At 35.9% G+C, this 22812-nt stretch overlaps 1 protein-coding gene across 1 annotated transcript in view; it reads right to left on the reverse strand.

Annotated features, from left to right (window-relative positions):
* The window catches only part of SLC35F5 (solute carrier family 35 member F5), a 38004-nt gene extending 19367 nt beyond the window's left edge, over positions 1-18637 (reverse strand). Inside the window, exons 1-9 of the mRNA XM_069577768.1 lie at positions 18291-18637; positions 17341-17431; positions 17049-17190; positions 14129-14272; positions 11880-11942; positions 8778-8859; positions 7050-7240; positions 1884-1965; positions 1040-1127 (exon numbers count right to left, since the gene is read on the reverse strand). Of these exons, the coding sequence (XP_069433869.1) occupies positions 1040-1127; positions 1884-1965; positions 7050-7240; positions 8778-8859; positions 11880-11942; positions 14129-14272; positions 17049-17190; positions 17341-17431; positions 18291-18330 (923 nt within the window). The 5' untranslated portion in view covers positions 18331-18637. The remainder of the gene's footprint in view (positions 1-1039; positions 1128-1883; positions 1966-7049; positions 7241-8777; positions 8860-11879; positions 11943-14128; positions 14273-17048; positions 17191-17340; positions 17432-18290) is intronic.
* Between the last annotated feature and the right edge of the window lie 4175 nt (positions 18638-22812).

Here is a 22812-nt window from a genome sequence, read left to right on the forward strand (position 1 = left end):
TCTAGCATCCATTAAGTCTAAATGGTAAATCAGTTGGCTCAACCAGACTGCCCATGAAAACCACCACTGTCAATTTACCCTTGTATCTAAAAGAGAGAAATACCACTTATGTGACTGCCAAGAACCAGTCTCTATTATAATCACTTTTTATATACATCCTTCCAAACTTCAAAACAAAACTGTAAATTAGATGATACTATCATCATTTTGTCATCAAGGAAATCCTCTCAGAGAGTTAAGGGGCAGCGGCCAGGGGCAAACAGAGCTCTGATTCAAAGCCAGCTCTGATAGCTCAAAAACACTAATCTTTCTGGTAAATTATTCTGGTACTTTCTCTGATTTCTGATTTTCTCTTACAAAAACAAGAGTTTCATCAAATCAATATATCTATTTGAGTACTGACTGTAAGCAAAGCCCTATGCTAGGCCTTTGATAACACAAAGAAGCAGAAAACAAGGATTTAGCCTTCAATGGTTTAAAATCTCCTAGGGAAGACAAGACAAATAAATACAAAGCTAAATGAAAATAAAAGATTTAAATTAGTTACTAATGGTACTTATGTATTGTATTGCAAACAGTAATACAAAATTGCCAGATGGTTTATACAGAAAATAACTAAAAGATTAAGGCTGAAACAATCAGAGAAGACTGCATGTTAGATTTCTATAAATGGGAGAAGTAAAAACTAAAAACTAAACAAAAAGAGAAGTTTGCTTCAAGAAAAGGAAACAGAAACTTGGGAGGTTATGAGGGTAATAACATGCAGTTAAGCATGAATGTCAGTACAATACTTAGTTAAGTTCAGTCTCATGAATGGGAACCAAAGATCCTCCCTTCAGTTATGCTCGCTAGGAAGGTTTTGAAAACTAAAACTAGCCAAGGATGTGATGCAGAGATGATGTTCATTTAAAACCTTCTTTTATCTTCATTTTCTCTGCCTAGATATTATATTATAATATAAACCCTCCTCTATCACTACCAGAAATGCTTTAAACACTGCATTTTTAAGAACAAACTAGCTATTATACTATATTCTTACCTTAAGATTACAGCTAAAAGTTTAGAAAGAGTGAATCTATCTCCACTGTTACTTGGAAACATTGCAGCAAGGATTAAGGTAAAAAGTCCTGTGGAAAGAAAAAGATTTTTAAAAAGATACATTTGCTTAAATAAATACTGTCAAAATTATTTATTGCCAACTTGATTGTTTAAATAAGTAAATTACTTATTACCTAACTTTTAAATCTTGTCATTTTTAAATGACTAAGAATATGACTATGACCTAGGCTGAAATGTTCAAAGACCATACATGGAAACAGTCTCCATATTAAACTATGTTTATCTCACCAATACAGATCAAGTACAGTCCTATTTATTTTAAAACTGCTAAGAGAGTTAAACTCAGCATTCACAGTAATATTCTGACCTCATCATAATTAAGTATGTGTGCTGAAGTTATTTTTACAGCTCAAAAATACTTTTTTTATCTTCTAGACCTGGAAGTTGATTTAATTTTAAAAATAAAACACCTTTCATAGGGCAAATTATAGATCTGAAATAAGCAACCACATTTAGCCAAAGGGTTGAAAAAAAATATCCTTAGAAAGAATATGTGAAAAGAAAGACAACTACAAACAAAAGGTCAGCCTATAAAACTTTATATACAATGTATTTTTGTTGCATAGAAAATACTGTAAAGTATTAGAAGGATTATAAACAGTACAGGGCTATGGTATAAACTTAAAGATTAAATAGTAGTTATAATACATTAATATACGTTAAAAAGAATGAAATAATTTATAACAAGATAAAAATATTTATATGTACACATATATATAAGAAATAGGCCTCAAGTTATAATACAGATAAGACAAATTTCTTACCAGAAGTTGAGGACAAAATATTAACTATAGCAACTTGTGTGTCTGAAAGTGCTTCTTGATATGATAAATTTGCCAAAAACCACTGAAGAAACAGAAAATAATGAAACCTAATAAATGACTTATTTGTATTTGTCGTTATAATTTGTAGTCCCCTCCTTCTTTTCTCCCGCTAAATACTATTATAAGAAGTTTTAAATTTTGTTTTGCATTGAAAAAATCACAGGCCTAAAAAGAAGACACACATTTATATCAGACCAAAAATCTTTGCTGTCCAATTTTCCTTAAGAAACGAACAAATTGGTTAAAAATCAGCACTCTTCAGGCTTCTTTTAAAATTAGGATAAATTTAATATCAAATCAACACTGAAATCTGATTTTTCTAAGCACTGATAGTATTAAATTTATCTAAATCAAATTTAAGAGAAATCAATTGAACAGGTGATGCTTAAGGAGGTAGAACTGGCCAGACTGATACAGACAAAAGGCTGTATTCACTTTGGAAATTTTAGAATGTCCAAGAATACTGTGAATTTACTGGCTAACTGTGATTGTTTCTCTGATTCTCAGTTTTGAGACATAATACCAAAAGTTCTCATAGTTGGAGGTTTTCAAGTTATGGGAATTTTTTCCCCCTTCTTTCTTCCCTTTTGCTCATCTTGGCTAGGGTATCCTTATATTCCCAACCCTGGGCCCACTTTGATTTAGAGAATAAGAAATAAGGCCTCTTTTGATGAAGCCTGATGTTTGTGTGTACGTGCATACAAAGTTATTTTCACTGCCATCAGATATTCTAATGCAATTTACAACTTATCCATTTTCTGTTGGTGGACATTTTTTGACTATTCCAAAAAATGCTGCAAAGATCATTCTAGCATATGCCTCCTGGGACACATGTGCATGAGTGTCCCTAATGTAGCATACATTAAGAAGCAGATTGGTGGTCTAAGTAAATTAACTGCTTGTCTACCTGTTTTCTGTTGCTTAAACAGATGGACTGGATAATCATGTTCTGCTGGAGAATGTTTTGTCTCTGTTAAGGGAGGGACATCTCCTGATCTCTTTCAGAACTTTTAGTTAAGTGAGTGTTATTATTACCAGCCTTTATATTTCAAAGAAGCAGTATAGAGACATGATCTTAGCACACTGCTAGAAGGCAGCAGATGGTTGAGAGCCTAGAAGTCTCCATTCAGTCTACACTGTACTCTAAGCTAAAGCCAGACTGAAAGCACAGCAGAGACTCTGATTCCATCTGTAGTCTTCTAACATCCTAATTTCACTTGACTATCTAAATAAAAAATGAGGTTAGCAACTGGTAAAATGGGTAATATCAAATATATATGGCAATAGGAGCCACAGTTGGCAATAGGAGTGCACAGTTGATGCACTAAACAAGAAGCAGAAGATTCTGCCCTTTAATTACCTTTTGGAGATTTTCTGCAAGAATAGGTAATGCTTATCAGATGATAATTAGCTTTCTTGATCTACTTTCCTTACCATTTTAATACTTAAATACTGTGCTCACTTTCCAAACAATCTCACTGCTCTCTGCTAATGCAACATAAAGAAATAAAATAAGAACAATTAGATGGTAGGAATGCAAAGATTCTAACTACTCATCATTAGCTATGAACTCTTTCCAGAAAAATCTTCCCACTCTCTAGTTCTCCCCAAACTCCATTCTCTGGCTCTCAAACTCAAGACAGCCTCATCACAAAGGAAGACCATCTCAATTACCCTCCAGTAAAAATTATTTTTACAATGTTTCTCTTCATTATTTCAGAGTTGAGGACAACCACTTACTAATAATTGAGCTATCACAAATAATTTATATAATACTTCATTATTTCATGAGTGGTAATTAATTTTAAAATTAGCGTAAAAGCTTGTGAGACCTAAATTGTCTTTTACAGAAAAAAAACTATAACACCATAAGCCCTAATGAGACAAAATAATTAAAGGAGGACTGGCAAATACAGTAATTATTAACTCCTTTTGAACTGCAATGTCCAATACAGTAGCCACTAGCCACATGTCACTATTAAGCAAATGAAATATGGCTAGCTTGAATTGAAATGTTTAGAAATTGAAATAAAAACAGAAATTGAAATGAAATAGAAAAAAATATTTTAAAATTGAAATGTTTAGATTTTAGTACAAAAAAAAGAATGCAAACCATCTCATCCATCTTTATATCAATAGTGTGTTCAAGTGTTTTATATACATACAGTGGATTAAATAAAAATATAGTATTAAAATTAACTTTACTTATGTGATATGGATGGACCTAGAGTCTGTCACACAGAGTGAAGTAACTCACCAAGAGAAAAACAAGTATCATATATTAACAAATATATATGGAATCTAGAAAAATGGTACCAATGAAGCTATCTGCAGGGTAGAAACTGAGATGTAGACTTAGAGAGAGGACCTGTGGACACAGCTGGGGAGGGGAGAGTGGGACGAACTGGGAGGTGAGGATTGACATACATACACTTCCATGTGCAAAACATAGCTAGTGGAAAGTTGCCATATAGTACAGGGATCTCAGCTCAGTGCTCTGTGATGACCTAAAGGAGTGGGATGGAGTGGGTGGGAGGGAGGCTCAAGAGAGAAGGGATATATGTATACATATAGCTGATTCACTTTGCACAGCAGAAACTAACACAGCGTTGTAAAGTAATTATACTCCAATAAAAGAAAAACAAAGAATTAATTAAGGCCCATAACGCGTTACAAAGGCCAAAGATGAAAGACATCATACTAAGTACAAATCCTCATTATGAGCCCTGCAGTTGATGGAATACAAAAACTCATTTATGGTTGGCAAAATTCTAAAACCTCTAAATTTTCAAATAATTCTCAAATAAGGATACAAGAAAAAAAATAACTTTCTCTTTTTTAATGTGGCTACTAGAACATTTAAAAATACATATATGACTTATATTTGAGGCTCACATTATATTTCTACTGAATAGCACTGCTCTAGACCTCAACTAAGCTTATCACTCTATTGAGTCAGGTTTCTAAAAAGCTGAATTCCTGGACTGTACTACTCTGACTTTCTACAGAAATGCCTTTACTAAAGATTAACATAGCTCCCTGCTCTTATATTAATTTACTTAAGGTTGGTTTTTCAAAAAAGACTATTAAAAGTGGAAGCAATCCAAGTGTATATCAATGGATGAACAAATAAAATGTGGTATATACACAGAATGGACTGTTATACAGCCTTAATAAGAAAAATATTCTGACACATGCTACAACTATAAACCTTGAAGAATAAGAATAATTTATTAAACTATGAAGTGAAATAAGCCAGTCACAAGAGGAAAACTGTTGTATAATTATGAGGTACTCAGAGCAGTTAAGCTTATAGAGACAAAAAATAAAATGATAGCTGTCAGCAGCTAAGGGAGGTGGGAAAGGGAAATTATCATTTAATGGGTATAGAGTTTCAGTTTTGCAAGATGAAAAAGTTCTCCTGACAGGCACTGGAGATGTTTGCAGAACAGTGTGAATGTATTTAATGCCACTGAGATGTACACTTAAAAATAATTAAAATAGTAAGCTTTGTGATATGTATATTTTACTTCAATCTTTCTAAAAGGTTATTATCTGCACATATCTACCTGTAAATCTGCTATACAGAACAATGTCTTGCTGCCTATAAAATTTATTCTCTCAGTTTTGAGTTGGGAAAAAGTTAACTTTATCAATAAAGAGAAGTACTTCTTTTTAATAGACAACAAACTATGTAAATCAGAAAGGTTTCCTTCTTTCCTTCCTGTCAAACTGCCTAGAGATAAATTGTGTGCTTTCTTTTAGTGGAAGTTCCTGACATAATCAACCCATTCCACCATCAGTTTGCCCCCTATACAGACATTATCTGTTTAATCTGGTTCTTATCTCCCTCCTCCTTTTAAACTTTCACTATATAGATTCTTTGTGTTTCACCTCATGTCTCCTTTAAAAGTTAAGAGATAAAATTAATTAATTTTAGTCTTGGCTTACACATTTAAAACAAAGAAATGGAAATCATAATAGTATAATCTAAATACATGAGCCTTTAAGTTAACCTTATTACATATGTAGTTACCATATTATAACTCCCAAAGATTCTTTGATTTTCATTCCTGAATATATTAATCAAGGTATCACTAAAACAGAGGTTGTTCAGGCAGAGGATGGTGAAAAATTGGCTATGCAGTATATATGAAGTAAAACTGTAATGTAAAAAAAAATCTAATAATCAGGCTAATAATATTGACATTAGCACTACATCATTACCTAGTTTTTTTAAATGCTCAGTATATATTTAAATCCTAAAGGTTCATACAAAACAACCTTGGAATAGGCTGAGTACTAAGATTCATTTTTAAATTGTAAATCAGAGTTTTTACTAACTCAGACAAGTTGTCTAATCCAAGATTAGCCTAAAATAATATTTTATTTGCTAAATGAATTTTTTATGTGAAACATTAAGCATATTTTTCGGTTTCTATATCAAAATAATTGAGAAGCTATAATACAATAAAATATTCTGAAAAAATGTTTACTATGAATACTTGTAAAATTTTGACCACATTTATATGGCTTCCCAGGTGGCAATAGTGGTAAAGAACCTGCCTGTCAATGCAGTAGACATAAAAGACTGGGGCTCAATCCTGGGTTGGGAAGATCCTCTGGAGGAGGAAATGGCAACCCACTCCAATATTCTTGCCTGGAGAATCCCATGGACAGAGGAGCCTGGTGGGCTATAGTCCATAAGTTCACAAAGAATCAGATACAACTGAAGCGACAGCATACATACGAATTTAAAGTAAAACTAAAAAAGCAATTATTTGAAGAAATCAATGCTGTCAATGCAAACTCTTATCTGGATATTAACTAGCATTTGTATTAATATATATCATAGTATAAAATAACTATTTATTATTCAAATTATAAATATATATGAGTAGTTGTAGTGTACAGTATTTATTACATTCTTTCACATATGACTAGTAATTATTAACTTTAATACTCTAATTTCCCTCCGATGACAGATAACAGAGTTTAGAGTCATGAGTAAGCAACCTAAATTGTCTTACACTTCCATAGTATATTGTTGGTACGTATACTGTCTTAAAATTCAAATTCCAAATATATAATATAGAGAAGACTTACCACAAAGCAAAAAAAAAAGCTAATTTTTGCTACTTGAGTTGCCGTAAGTTTCCCCACAGTTTTAAGTAAGGATTCTTGTTCTTTCACAGTAGGATATGACATGCGCGACAACTTAGCTTCCAATGCATGGCTTGATGGAAGTTGTCGAATCTCCATAATATTACTAAATCTTACACGAGACTTTTTGGGAACTTAAAAGGAAAAATATAGTACAAAATCATTAAACATTTCCCCTCACACCCAACAAAAGTTACCAGTTTTAATATAATGATAAATGCATATAATTTAATAAATCTATGATCACATTTGAACAGTAAAAAAAAGTTACATTATTATATGGGACAGCTCTGCTTATTCAAAAGAGTTTGCAGGAAAAATGTTTCCATTTATAAAACATTTTGAAGATTTTAAAATGAGACCAATATTCAAATAAAGTTTCTTCAACTGTATACACACACAACTGACTGATTCAGGATACTGTATGAATATTATTTTAGCATCTATGTTGTTCAGTCGCAAAGTCATGTCCAACTCTTTGCAACCCCATGGACTGCAGCATGCCAGGCCTCCCTGTCCCTCATTATCTCCCAGAGTTTGCTCAAGTTCATGTCCAGTTAATCGGTGATGCCATCCAACCATCTTGTCCTCTGTGGCCCTCTTCTCCTCTGCCTTCAACCTTGCCCAGCATCAAGGTCTTTTCCAATGAGTTGGTTCTTCACATCAGGTGGCCAAAGTATTGGAGTTTCAGCTTCAGCACCAGTCCTTCCAATGAATACTCAGGACTGATTCCCTTTAGGATTAACTGGTTTGATCTCCTTGCAGTCCAAAGGATTCTCAAGAGTCTTCTCCAACACCACAGTTCAAAAGCTTCAGTTCTTTCACACTCAGCCTTCTTTTTGGTCCAACTCTCACATCCATACATGACTACTGGAAAAAACATAGCTTTGACTAGGACCTTTGTCAGTAAAGTAATGATTTTAGAGCTCAAAAAAAGGAAACCTGTCACTGCTTCCATCTTTTCCCCTTGTATTTGCCATGAAGTGATGGGACAAGATGCCACGATCTTAACTTTTTTAATACTGAGTTTTAAATCAGCTTTTCCACTCTCCTCTTTCACCCTCACCAAGAGGTTCTGTAGTTCCTCTTCGTTTTCTGCCATTGGAGTGGTATCATCTGTATATCTGAGGTTATTATTTCTCCTGGCAATCTTGATTTGAGCTTGTAAACTCATCCAGCCCGGCATTTATAGTAAAAGCTTATTTGGATTTTTCCTCATAGATATTCAATTTATCAGAATTATTTTCCTAGTCAAGCGTGCAGAACATTCTTCTACAGTTCCACTACTTGCAAGAGAATATCATGGATAAGTTCTGCACCTTACACAGAAGCTGGCTTTCCTTATCACATTCACAACTAGGAAAACTCCTGTAATTCACTATCAACATCTTTGATGGCCTGGTTAGAGAAAATATTGTTCATTAAAAAATAAATCTATGTTTATGATAACACCATAGAGATTTCTGGTATTTGGAAGCTATTTCCACTGAATTAATGAAAACTTCCAGTCAAACTACCAGACAACTATAGGTTGAACCAATACCACATGGAACAGAAGACCTGCCAGGTGATCTCAGGCAACCCACAGAACCACCAAGTTTTGGAATGGCTTGAATGAAAAGCTAAAATTTTCATCCATTTCTAAGTTATAAAATTTGAAGTTTTGCTTACTTTTTTCAGTATCAATGCTTGTGTTCTCAGGTTTTTCACTCGGAAGATCATGAAATTTCACAGGAACATATAGAGGCTCACTCTGGAATGCAGCAAAAACAGAAACAAATATAAACAGCAAGTATAATATCTGATACACTGGCTAAATCTAAGTGAATGGTTTATAGACACAGATACCACCCAAAACAGAGCCTTTCACCACCATGCTTATACAGCATAATTTTCCAAAAATGCATTTTCAAGACTTAAAAAGGAAACTCAAATGATTCACTCAGGTACAAAGACAGAAAGAATAAGTTTAAAGTTTAGAAATGTAATCGGACAGCACTGGCACATTATGATATTTAACATTTAAATATCATAAAAACAGACCTCTCTCAGCTAATAGATTATCTCCCATTCCTTTTCATTCATTCTTTTAAGATATATATATTGAGCTCCTACTGTGTCAGGTACTGTTCTAGGTCCTTGGGATAAAACAGTGAATAGAAACAAAATCTCTGTTCTCAATGATCAGTCAGTCTAATAATCACATGTATAATATATACACAAATTTGCCAAATTGCTTCCCCTTACTACTTGAGTCACCTAAAACCAAAAATTCCTAAAAATCTTAACTAGATTAATAGATAGAAAAATAGCTTCCTCTTATCAGCTCTTACTTCTCATGTCCAGAGCAGGTAAGCTTACATTTCTCATTAGTCCTCACAACTTTATAAAATGGAATTTTAAAGGAACTTTTCTAGAAGTTGAGATATAAAATAATTGAGTGGCAGACAACAGAATTAAAATCAGGTTTGTCTAACCATGCTCTAAAGATCTACATTTTTCAGTTCAGTTCAGTTCAGTCGCTCAGTCGTGTCCAACTCTTTGCGACCCCATGAATCACAGCACACCAAGCCTCCCTGTCCATCACCAACTCCCAGAGTTCACCCAAACTCATGTCCATTGAGTTTGTGATGCCATCCAACCATCTCATCCCCTGTCATCCCCTTCTCCCCCTGGACTCAATCTTTCCCAGCAACAGGGTCTTTTCAAATGAGTCAGCTCTTCACATGAGGTGGCCAAAGGATTGGAGTCTCATCTTCAATATCAATCCTTCCATTGAACACCCAGGACTGATCTCCTTTAGGATGGAGTTGTTGGATCTCCTTGCAGTACAAGGGACTCAAGAGTCCTTTCCAACACCACAGTTCAAAAGCATCAATTCTTAAGCACTCAGCTTTCTTTCTACATTTTTAAGTGGTTCTAAATGCCTCAACTGTTCTTGCAAATGTTTCTCAGATGCTCTGTATTCAAGGTACAATTCTCCAAAGACACTGTTTCTTAAATCAACATAAAATATTTTTTATTTTTATTTAACTCCTGATATAGACTCTGTCAATTAACAATATTCAGTAAATGAAGAGAAAACAGGATTTGGAAATAGAGTCTCTTTATTGCATTATAGCATTTGACCTAAAACAATCTGACATGTCCATCTTACAGATAATGGCAAAACTTAGCAAAATAGTAGGCCTTCCCAGGTGGCACAGTGGTGAAGAAACATCTGCAATATTGCAACGCAAGAGACGCAAGAGATAGGGTTTGATCCCTGGGTCAGGAAGACCAATCCACTCCAGTATTCTCGCCTGGAAAATCCCACGGACAGAGGAGCCAGGAGGGCTCCACAGTTCATGGGGTCGTATAGTTCATGGGGTCCCAAGAGTCAGACATGACTGAGCACAGCACAGCAGCAGTAGAAGAGTAGGTTGCCATTTCAACTCTTGTCTTCTACACTGACAGAGACAACTGATATTAGTCTTGTGTTTTCTTCCCCTAGTTTTCTTTTTGCTGTTATTGTGTGTTTTGTTTTTGTTTGTTTTGTTTTTTGCTGCGCTGTGCAGCTTTGTAATATCTTAGTTCCCTGATAATGGATCAAACACACACATTCAGTAGTAAAAGCACAGGATCCTAACCACTCGACCATCAGGGAATTCCCAATTATTAGTCTTGTTGACACTAAAGATCTGAGAGAGAAAAGGAATGACACTTTCTCTAAGTTTAACAAACCCTGCTACTGCTAAGTCACTTCAGTCATGTCCGACTCTGTGCAACCCCACAGACAGCAGCCCACTAGGCTCCCCCGTCCCTGGGATTCTCCGGGCAAGAACACTGGAGTGGATTGCCATTTCCTTCTCCAATACATGAAAGTGAAAAGTGAAAGTGAAGTCGCTCAGTCGTGTCTGACCCTCAGCGACCCCATGGACTGCAGCCTTCCAGGCTCCTCCATCCATGGGATTTTCCAGGCAAGAGTACTAGAGTGGGGTGCCATTGCCTTCTCTGTTAACAAACCCTACACTGCACCAAATAACCTATCTTGCAAGCAACCGTAGTTCTAAGAGCCAGATGAACTAAAAGATAGTACTGTCAATAAGGTCACCAAGCTAGTACTTCATAAATTGGTACTAAATTTTAGAGTAACTTTAAAATCTTTCTCAAATAGAATACCACACTTGGAATGATACATTTTAAATATATAACTTAGTAATGATCTAAAAAGAGTATTTTTACATACTGTCTCCAACAAAATTATAAAAGCTCAAATAGAGTGACTATGTTAATTCCTTTGTAAGCTTGTTTATTATCTGTCTCTCTCCCTTCCTCAAACACACACTGGAGCATAAGCTATATTTCAAGAGTCTAGAAGAACTGTTTAATATATTAAGTGCTCTTAAAAATTTGTGAAATGAATACACAATCTGCTTACAGAGTCTGTTTCAAGTAAATGCATTTGCTTCTAAGTGATAAAATATAACAAACATGATGTGACAAAGCCAGTAAGAAACAAAGGACTTCCTTTTCTCTTTTCACTCCTTAACTAATTTCCTCTTCCCTTCTCCCCTTAGAGGTGGCTGAATTGCTTGCTTCTAGGCCCCAGGTATCTCTAAGGAAAGAATGTACCAAAAAAGAGAAAGTACCAAATTACAGCTCTTGTGGAGAGCACCTAACGTGGAGATATAACTATCGTAACATAGCTGTGGTGCTATCAAAGTTATTTCAGTCCCTCCCGCCATGGTCAACTCCACCCAGTCTCTCCCTGACGAGAAAAGACACACTTACCAAAGAACTATTCATAGTTGTATCTGTTGTGCAAGCAGCAAAGTACCCTTCAGCATCTGCAAACTACAAATTATGAGACATAAAATTTTATTAAACTCATGTTACAAAGTAGAACTGATGTGAGTCACAGCTCAAATCAGTAAGGAAGAGTCAATATAGAAAAACGGACAAGATATGGACAACTCACAGAAGAATTCTACTATACAACAAATCATGAAAAAAGTAATCAAAAACATGCAAATTAAACAAGATATCACTGCCTACCTATCCTACTGGCAAATCATTAGGGTTTTGCTAACAGTTCAATCTTATATACTGCTAACAGACATGAATCAGATGAAACTACTATAGATACTAATTTAGTGAAAGGAATCAAAAGCTATAAAATCACTAGGTGTTTTACCCAGCAATTATGCTTTTAGGAATTCAGCCTAAGTAAATAACTACATATGAATACAAAGGCATTCCTATTTATTTATAACAAAAGAGAAAGTGAAAACACTCTAAAAATTGTTAGTTAAATACAATAGGAAACAATGATAACAAATGTTTATTTGTCTGGAAAAGTATTCACGATATACTAAATGAAAAATCAAGTCAGGTTAGAAAGCAATATATATACACCAAACCTATTTCTGCTACAAATCTTTTATATATATATAGGTATCTATGGATAGTATCAAATATTTATCATGGTCTTAGAATGGCAAGAGTACAAATAGATTATTCTTATTCTTCCTGTTAACATAATTTGTCTCCAACAATGAACTTTATTACTACTGCAATTATAAAATACTTAACACTGAAAAATGTTTCAGCAATGTTCAGTTTCATAAAAAGTTGTTCATGATATACTATCAAGCACAAAAAGCAAGTAATAAAACAGGATGTAACAGTACAATTTCATTTTTATAAAAAGTGAAACAAAAGTACACACATGTAAAAGAGTGACAGTATATATGCCAAAATACTGTCAGTGATTATTCCTTGAATGGTAGAATTTATTATTTTGTTTTGTTCCTCTATATCTTTAAAATGTTCAACAATGTACATGTATTAATACACATGTAACATATTCCTACATGTAATACTACAATGAACGTGCATTTCTATAATGTATACATCTTAACTTTTACAAAGTAAAAACTACACACATTCATAATTTTGGTAAGTTTTTGTGCGCAGGAGTATAATTTCTAGTCTTTACCTCAAAAATTACTGAAAAGCCTGATAAAAATCTAAAAAGTTCATTTCTCAAGCATGCATTCATTAGCTAAGACAAGAAATAATATTATTTTAATTCACAAAAAGTAGTACACATAAAAGAAAAGGATTTATGGAAATAGAAAATAAAACACCGGTTACCAGAAGCTGGGGGAAGGAAAGAGTGGGCATTCAAGCAGAGTTTCTGCTTGGGATGATAAAAAAGTTCTGGAGATGGATAGTGGTAATGGTTACACAGCAAAATAAGTGTACTTAATTCCACTGAACTACACATTTTAAAATGGTTAAAATAGTAAATTTTATGTTATATATATTTGATTACAATAAAAATAGGATAAAGAACAAAATGATTAAAATGGTAAATTTGATGTTATGTATATGTTACCAAAATTTTAAAAAGAGAGGGATAATCTAAAAAAAAAGAAAAAGAAAAGAATTAATGTAAGAGATAGTTTTATATTCTTCATTATCAAAAATTGAGTTTCCACTACAAGGAAGATGTATCACTATATAAACTGTCATTTTTTCCAACACTTAAAAACAAGCATGTATGTCACATTAATGAAAGAATATAATTTGATTAGCCAAACATCTGAAAAATGCCCTGAAATACGTTATTTTCATTTTAACATACAAACTTTGAATTATTTTTCTTCTATAATCAACTAATTAGATGATATTCATCTGGTCTGCAAATGACCAAAACTCTAGATACTCTTCTTATCCCTTCTCTTCCATCATTTTCTCCACATGTTCTGAACTGAACTGAACTGAAATAATATTTAACAACTCAGAGGATATCATGAGGTAAGGGAAAGAAACTGATTATGTACCTTTGATCTTTCACAAAATATTCTGATGCCAAGCTGATTAGAAAAAATTTAACGTATCGACAAAAGTAAGTTTTTGTTATATCATGCTATTTTCATTCATGAACAACTTAAAATCTGACATCTTTCAAGAAACTAGTACTTTGAAAAACTGAAAACTCCCTCTCCAACAAACACTTGAAATTTAAAACTTACAAAAGTAGCATGCTTTCCTCGAAATCCTTTTGTACACTGTTGTCTCCAAGGCTTCCAAACTATAAAGCCCAAAAGGTACAGAACAAACATAGATGTTTTTGCAAAGGTGCTGAAGAATGGTTTGTTGTACTGAGTAAAAACATACTGTGGAAGAAAACAGTTACACAAACTATGAGACAAACCTAATTACTCATTTCCAATAAAATAAGATTATAACATGATTTTTAACTCTAAATGCTCGTTTGGAAAGATCAAAAGAGATTACAAAAATATTTTTAATTCATTTCTGAATATTGTCTTTTTCTTACATGCAAAGCATAATATTTCTAAACAACTTGCAAAAAAAAGTTTTCAGTTTGCACTGAAAACCTACTACTATGCAACAGCATCTGTATTAGGGACTAAGGCAAAATAAGACAGGCTTTCCTGAGAGGAGATATAAAGATACAGATTTTATATATATATATAGATATAGATACAAAGAATACACAGTGTAATATGCTAATACCATGACAGTGGGGTATAGGGTACCATGGGAATACCAAAGAAAGATCATTTTGAAGGTTATAGAAGTTTTTCAAAAGAAGCTATTCTTGATCCATATCTGAAAGGCTAAATAATAGCCCAAACAGAGGAAATAGCACAAAGAAAGCCAATGGAAAAGTATGGGCTAATAAGAAAACTGCATGAAGTTTACAGTTATTAGGAAGCTATAAAAAAAAAAAACCCTGCAATTATCATTTTTGTTTGATTTTTTTTAAAGTATAGTTGATTTACAATGCTGTGTTAGTTTTAGGTGTACAGCAAGATGATTCAGGTTTGTGTGTATATATATATATATATATATAAAATACATATTCTTTTTCAGATTCTTTTCCATTATAAGTTATTACATGGTATTGAATACAGTTCCCTGCGCTACATAGGATATCCTTGTAATCATCATTTAAATTGAAAATATCAAAAAGAACTCATAATTTTTATTTAAAAAAAAAATCCTAGTTATGTGCATTGAAAGCCCTAGAAAAAAATAACCCATAAGAAATGAGCACCACAAGAATCCAGATGATAATCTGTACCACTTTGAAAACAAAAAAACCACTGATCCTTGAAGAAAGGGTCAAATCCAAGGCAGGAATGTATGACATAAGTCTAGGACATTTTGTGTCAGAAGGCAAACAGGATGGGGTCCTACTGAAAAAGGACACTAGAGACAATTTAAAGGTGCTCTCACTGGCCAAAGATAAGGCAGTTTAAGCATCAAAGGGATAATAAACACAATCTTATTTCTTTTTTTTAATTTAAATTTATTTACTTTTAATTGGAGGATAATTGCTTTACAATATTGTAATAGTTTCTGCCATATATCAACATGAATCAGCCATAGGTATATATGTATGTCCCTGCCCCCTTGAGTCTCCCTCCCACCTCTCACCCCATCCAATCCATTAAGTTGTCACAGAGCAGTGGATTTGAGCTCCCTGTGTCATAGAGCAAATACAGCAAATTTCCATTGGCTATCTAATTTTACATATAGTAATTAATAACCACAATTGTTTAAAACACATCAAACATACAAAAATCCATAAATGTATAATGATATACAAAAAATGCTCAATGGTTATTTCTGGAAGTTGCTAGGTAACATTAATTTAAAATGAATAAAGAAAAGGAATAAAGATTTATCCAAACTTTCCTATATGAACCATGTTTCAGGACAACCAAACAGTAGTTGCAGAAAAGTTCTCCTTAAAGAATTCCAACTAATAAATGCAGAAGGAATAATCCTCAGAAAAATCAACATTTTATAACCTCTAGTGAAATACTCTATCTGGACAATAATCATATGGATATTCAACAACTACCTAAAGACTGATGAGGAACTTACAGTGCTCAAATTGGCATCATTCAAAGTAAGACTTGTAGCCATTACCGGCCTCACGTTGTGATGTCAAAGAAAGTAACCAACACAATAAAAAAAACTAAACTATTTAAAACTAAAATAAAATTTTAAAGATAAACTTATTTCCTTATCAACATTAAACAGATTTCTTTGTAGTTAAACTACAGAATGCTAATCTTGAGAAAAAAAAAAAGTTTGTAGAACAGTGAAAAATCAATGGCCTAATGTATTCCAGAGTCTAATTCCAAAAAGGCTAAAAATTTATTCATCAGATACAATGTCAATGTCAACTATTTACTTAGCTACCACATGGGATGACCAGCAGTATCACACTGCTTCCTTTGATATGTAAGTTCATTTTATAAATGCTAGTCTTCCTTTTGCCTTAAGATAGCAACATGTAATTTGAAACACAGTAATTTCTGAAAATAAATTTTTGCAGAGATCATTAACTAAAGTGAATAAAGTACCTATACAAGTTGAAAGAAAAACTATCTTGTGAACTCAAAATACTACATTACTACCAATAGGTCATCAGTAAAAACACAATAAAATTTAATTACAGGCAATCACTCTATACATGTACTTCACAAGAACGTTTAAATCAGCAAGCACATAAATGTCCACGCACCAATGTATGTGTACAATAGTGATCATACATGAAAACTCGGATCACTTTCACTCATTTGTCCAAAAGTATTTTCACTTTCTACTAAATGGTGACTCCTGGATGGTTGTTCCACTAGAAAATAGTATTTATAAAAAAAAGAAATAAATTTAGGGGAAAAAATAGGCATGTATCTCATTTTCTAAATAACCTCCTTTTAGGGATTTAAGAAAACTGCATGAAACAAAACAGTATCCTTTCAGCTTCAACTTGAATTGATACTAGTTCGTTATAAAAGAAAATTTAACAATATTCAAAATACCGCTTAAGTGGGCATGAGAGACAGTAATGGCTAGAGATATAATGATATTTCAATAACACAGCAACATTCCTAGATAAGGCTTACATACCGAAGTAAGTTCTGAGGATGCAACCCATATCACATCAACAAGTAGGAGAATAACAATCCCAAGAGCCATTCGCTTTCGCTGAGTGAAACCACTGCTCTGGGAATTCATTCGGTTCATGATAAACACACACACCATTTGCAGTCTGTTTTTAGAAAAACACAGATCACATTAGAAAGGATCTTTTAAAAATAACCATATAAAAATGAGAATATAAGTACAACAGAAGTATGACATTTGTTAAGCTAATGTTCAAAGTCATACAGTTTTTGTTTTTTTAAAGTGTTGAATTTACCTTATTTTAAAGGCCTTTCTGAGATCTTGAAGAGCAATGCCTGAAAACTTAGCAGATCTGAGTCTAAACGGAGGTGAAGAACTCAGCGCACCTAAAAATCACCATAGAATAATGCTTGTGAAAACATCAACCACTCAAAATAAGACTCATAAGCTCTTTTTCACTCACCTTTAAAATGAAAGCAAATGAAAGAATGTCAAAGTATGTGAAATATAACTGACATTTTTCTCTACATTTATGTTATCTACTATTCATTTCAAATTATACTCAAAGAACACGGTACAAAGAAAAAAAGCAAAATTCAACAAACAGCATATTTAAGAATACTTAACTAGTGAAGAACAGCTTCATAATAGTTTCATAAAGACAGAACTGGATTCGCCGCTCTTGCTACTCTCCAGAGGTACCCAACCCCGGGACAGTGTCTAGACACGCGCCTGTTTCTAAGTGTCTTCTCCGTCCCAGATCTTGAGTGATCTTGGCAGATTTGAGAGGAAGTGATTTGTTTTGAGTATTGAGGGCACGTTTCCAAGCACCTCACATGGTCAAGGGAAAGGATCCTCCACGCTTCCCCCACCCACCCCTGTCACTGTGTCTACTATTTCGATCTGAAATAGTCATTCACGAGGTGGGTGGGGTAACAGCTGTTCAAGGGAATCTTACTTTTTTACAGGAAGGAAAAAAAAAGAAAAAAAGTTAAGGCAGTGACGTCTCCCCGGAGAAGATTAAAGCCCTGAGGCGGCGGCGCCGGGCAGCTTCCTCAACTACCAGAGTCTAGACTGGGCTCGCGCGCCCCTGTCAGCCTCCCCCTCAGTTGGTCCCCAGACACTGTGGCCATTTCGGTCAGAGCACCTCGGCTGCTACCAGAGGCTGAAGAGCGGGGCTGTTCAGGGCCCTCGGTCCGTGGCTTCGGTTCCGAGTGATTTCGCGGCCCTCCTGTGCCTACTTACCTGGCCTTCCTGCCCCGGGATGGTGTCGTGGCGGCACCATGAGCGGACCCGGCCTGGACCCGCCGCCGCCCAGGGCCACGGCCGCGGCCTCAGACTCAGAGAGCTCTCTCACCGCCTGTCATTGCGCTGCGCGCAGGCCCAGCCCCAGAAGCCGCGGTGGCCCTCGGGGCGACACTGCCGATGCCAACCGGCTCCACTCGGTTCGGGAGGGCTGGGGGCTGGCGAAGGTAAGGAACCGCGCAGACAGCGATGGCCGCGGAGGCCCGGAGCTGGACCCTGGCCCCGGCCCCGCCCCCGGCCGGCCAGCCTGCCAGCCCTGCCTGCGGCCCCGCCCCTCTCCCCGGACTGTGGCGCACGGGTTTCGTCACGACTGCGCGACTGCAGGCCGCGGGACGGTGTACCTCTAGGGTAGTTTGTCTATAGACAGGCGCTGGGCACAGAGCGAGAAGACGCCGCTGGGACTGCGAGAGAGGAGATGGGAAGAAGGGAAGCTGGGCGCGGTGGAATGAGAAGAGGGAAGAAGGCGTGGGTGGTTGAAATGGAGCGAAGGACCAGGGAAGTGCTTGAGCCTCCAGATGCCCCGCACCAAGACAACAGCTAACAACTGCATTTGTTACAAAATTCGGTCAGGAAACTCTCAATAGTTCTTCCTCGAGAAGAAGACGGAAGAGTAGAATGGCTTGGGAGAACTTTTGCGTTCTGGAGAGCAGACTGGCCTGGGAGAACTTTCGCTTTCTGGAAACTCGTGTATGTAAAATAGATCGCAGGTTCGGGAATTAGAGGTTCTGTCAGTAAGGGCAAACTATTTCACCTCCCTGGCCCTCAGATTACTGAAAAGTAGGCATAATAATAGTACCTGCCTCGTCTATTGATTTGTATATATGCTAGGATTACTTGAGCATACAAATGAGATGGGTTTAGATAATTCATGCAGGTAGAACACAAATGTTAATAATTATTAAATTGTACAGATTTTTTAAATTAGCTTTTAAATATCCCATAAGAAAAAGCCTTGACCAGCGTCCTGATATGTATTTAGAAAACGAAAATGAGACCAGAAGTTTCTTCACTGGAATTGTCTACTACCAGCACATTTGTAACATCTTTATGAGGTGGTGTGAAGAAATTTAAGTTTTCTTCTGTCACAATGTAGTATATTTCTTATCTTCTAAATTGCTCCTGTTTTATTGAAATTGAATATATTAAATTTGTTCCGTTAACTAGTACAGCAATACCATTGAACATTTTTTGTGTTGACCCAGTCAATTTCTAATAAACTGTCAGCATTAACGGAGAAGGCAGTGGCACCCCACTCCAGTACTCTTGCCTGGAAAGTCCCATGGATGGAGGAGCCTGGTAGGCTACAGTCCATGGGGTCGCTGAGAGTCGGACACGACTGAGGGACTTCACTTTGACTTTTCGCTTTCATGCATTGGAGAAGGAAATGGCAAGCCACTCCAGTGTTCTTGCCTGGAGAATCCCAGGGACGAGGGAGCCTGGTGGGCTGCTGTCTATGGGGTCGCACAGAGTCGGACACGGCTGAAGTGACTTAGCAGCAGCATCAGCATTAAGCTCCTCTAATAAATATTCAGAAAGATATCATGCAGAATAAAAAATCATAACCATTTAAATTACTTAGGGGAAATTTGCAGACATTGATCAAATTATTCCAGTAGATGCTTTATTCTTGTTTCTTTAGAGTGGCAGGCCCATAATAGACTGAAAAAAAATAGTAGCATTATGAATACCTTCCAGGATCTAAGAATTAGGAAAATTAGGTTGTACTTCTTAATCTGACCACACTTTATCCTGTGATCTTGAGGACTATTATTCTCTCTACCTCAATTCATTAGAAATATGCTGATACTGTTACCTATTTCTTAAATAAATAATGCAAATGTAAATACTTTGTTGCTGCCAAGTCGCTTCAGTCGTGTCCAACTCTGTGCGACCCCACAGACGGCAGCCCACCAAGTTCCCCTGTCCCTGGGATTCTCCAGGCAAGAACACTGGAGTGGGTTGCCATTTCCTTCTCCAATGCACGGAAGTGAAAAGTGAAAATGAAAGTGAAGCAGTGTCTGACTCCTAGGGACCCCATGGACTGCAGCCTACCAGGCTCCTTGTCCACGGCATTTGCCAGGCAAGAGTACTGGAGTGGGTTGCCATTAACTTCTCCAATAAATTACCATTATTACCGCTTATTTCCAGAGCATCTGCTAAAGGACAGTGCCTCTAGTCCTAGGTTAATCTTCCATTAACATGTTTTCCCAGCACACTCTGAGGAAAATTCCACTGGACTACTCTGAGTCAACAGACACTGGTGTGATTTCTGTGCTGTGGCATCCTGAACTCAGGCATTTCTTTCTTGTGTCCCCACGTCTTGTCCAAAGCCAAGTCCTTAGTAACTTCGAAGTCTTAGAAAGCTGCTTTCTGGTATAACTTTAACTCTTATTTCCGTGTGATTAATTCTTACAAGCAAGAACTTTACATTTCCCTCCCTACAAAATCCCAACTGTCTACATTTTCAAATACAAATTCCACAAGAACAAGAATTTTTGCCTTTATTATTCTCCACTATACCCTCAGCATCTAGACTAGGGCCTAACACAGAAGTGCGGTCAGTGTTTTGAATGAACTGGAACATCTTGCTGTCTCGACATTTTGAAGCCTATTTTCTTCCTCATATCTTCATTTTTGTTGGTACCACTATTTTTGTAGTCTCACAGTCTTAAAAGATTGATTTTTCATGTTTATTAATTTCCTTTTAACTCTTCAAAGTTGATCACTCTTTAAGTCCTTTTGAAATCTCTCAGTAGTAGACCCTTAAAATTCATGTTATTAAGTCCAAAATCTTTTAAAAAGTTACCTGAAATATAGAGAATATAATTTCCTCAGTAATTACATGTGTCACAATATGAATATGAAGGTAAGATCATGTGTGACTGTACAGGGCAGTCAGTAGTTCACTCCTGTACACCAGTATCAAAGATTACATTTCAAATCCAAGCCTTAGTAAAATTACAAATGGCTATGTCATGAGTCTTTGAAGCTCCCAGTTAATAGTTGAAACCACTTATAATAGTTCTGTGAATTCCAAGCGTGGAAATAAAGAACACTCAAATGAGAACAAGCAGAAGACATTTATTCAGAGCTTGCTATAGCAAGGCAGTCAGCCCACATCACTTGCATTTGGCAGAGATTCAAAGACAGGGAAGTGTAAAAGCTTTCCAGTAGAAACTGGGAAAGGCTTCGGGTATACCCTGATGGTTGGCATGGGGAAACAAGGAAAGCTAACCAGAAACAAGGCATCCTTTGTGGTTGGAGGGATACATATTTACCTTTCTCTGGTTCTAATTTGGAAACAAGACAAAAACTTAGGAAGCTGGCAGTTATTGATCAAGTGCTGACCAACAGACTACTCTTGTCGCTTGTATTTATCATATTTTCTACTAGAATGCTGGGCACAAAAGCTCAATAAATAATTGATTTGATTTTTATCTAACACATGGTCTAATGGATTGGCGTTCACGATTTAGTTTTCATTACTGTACACAGGAGACTGCTTTTGAATTTGAATTACTGCATTTTACCTGGTAAGTCAGAACCTTGGGAGGTTCTGAGATTTAGATCTAAGGTCCTAAGGGTTTATTGTGTACAGTCAAGTCCTACATTTTAAAGGGTTTACAGGCAGTTTGGGGGAGCAAAATATCAACAGAGAATTGAATAAAAGTTCTAAACACCCAGAAAATAGGCATCTTAAGACAATGCTTGACTAATGGCCACTCATTGCCATGCTCTTGAGGGTATGGACAGAGTTCTGCAGGCTTGATCTCTTCAGGTAAATATAAAGAAAGCTGTAGAAAACAGGTGGATCTGAACTTCATTTTAATAATGGGTAGAATTTTGACGGGGATGGAATAGAGGAATTATTTTTTTTCTAAAAATAAAAGAATATGAGGGGAGGAAAAGTTCTTTTTTCCTTTTACCCTCCTGGTTTTCCAGCTGGGGTCCTATAAAATTAGACTGACAAAAGCCTCTTGAACAAGGGAAAAACAAGCAGTTTATTAACACATAGAGGGCATATCATTGGGGAGGACACTAAATGAAGAGTAACTCAAATTGGTGGTTAGAAGGTGGGCTAATGTAGCATCTTTAACAAAACAAGAATAATTCATAGAGATGTGATAAAGGAAAAGAGTTTCAGACTTTCAGGAGTGGCAAACCATGGGAAGGTAAATATTAATATGTGGGGCTGCTAATAGAGTAAGGTTTGTTTGTGCAGCTCCATCTTGGCTTTCTGTCATCTTCCTGGCTGTAAAACTTCCTAAGGAGGGCTTCCCCCATTCAGTCCCTGGTCTGGGAAGATCCCATGTCCTGTGGAGCAACTAAGCCTATGTGCCATAACTGCTGAGCTTGCACTCTAGAGCCCATGAACCACAACTACTGAAGCCCACACGCCTGGAGCCAATGTCCACAACAAGAGAAACCACCACAATGAGAAGCCCGTGTACCACAACTAGAA

Source organism: Ovis canadensis, chromosome 2, assembly GCF_042477335.2.
Source record: "Ovis canadensis isolate MfBH-ARS-UI-01 breed Bighorn chromosome 2, ARS-UI_OviCan_v2, whole genome shotgun sequence".
Classification (NCBI taxonomy): Eukaryota; Metazoa; Chordata; class Mammalia; order Artiodactyla; family Bovidae; genus Ovis; species Ovis canadensis.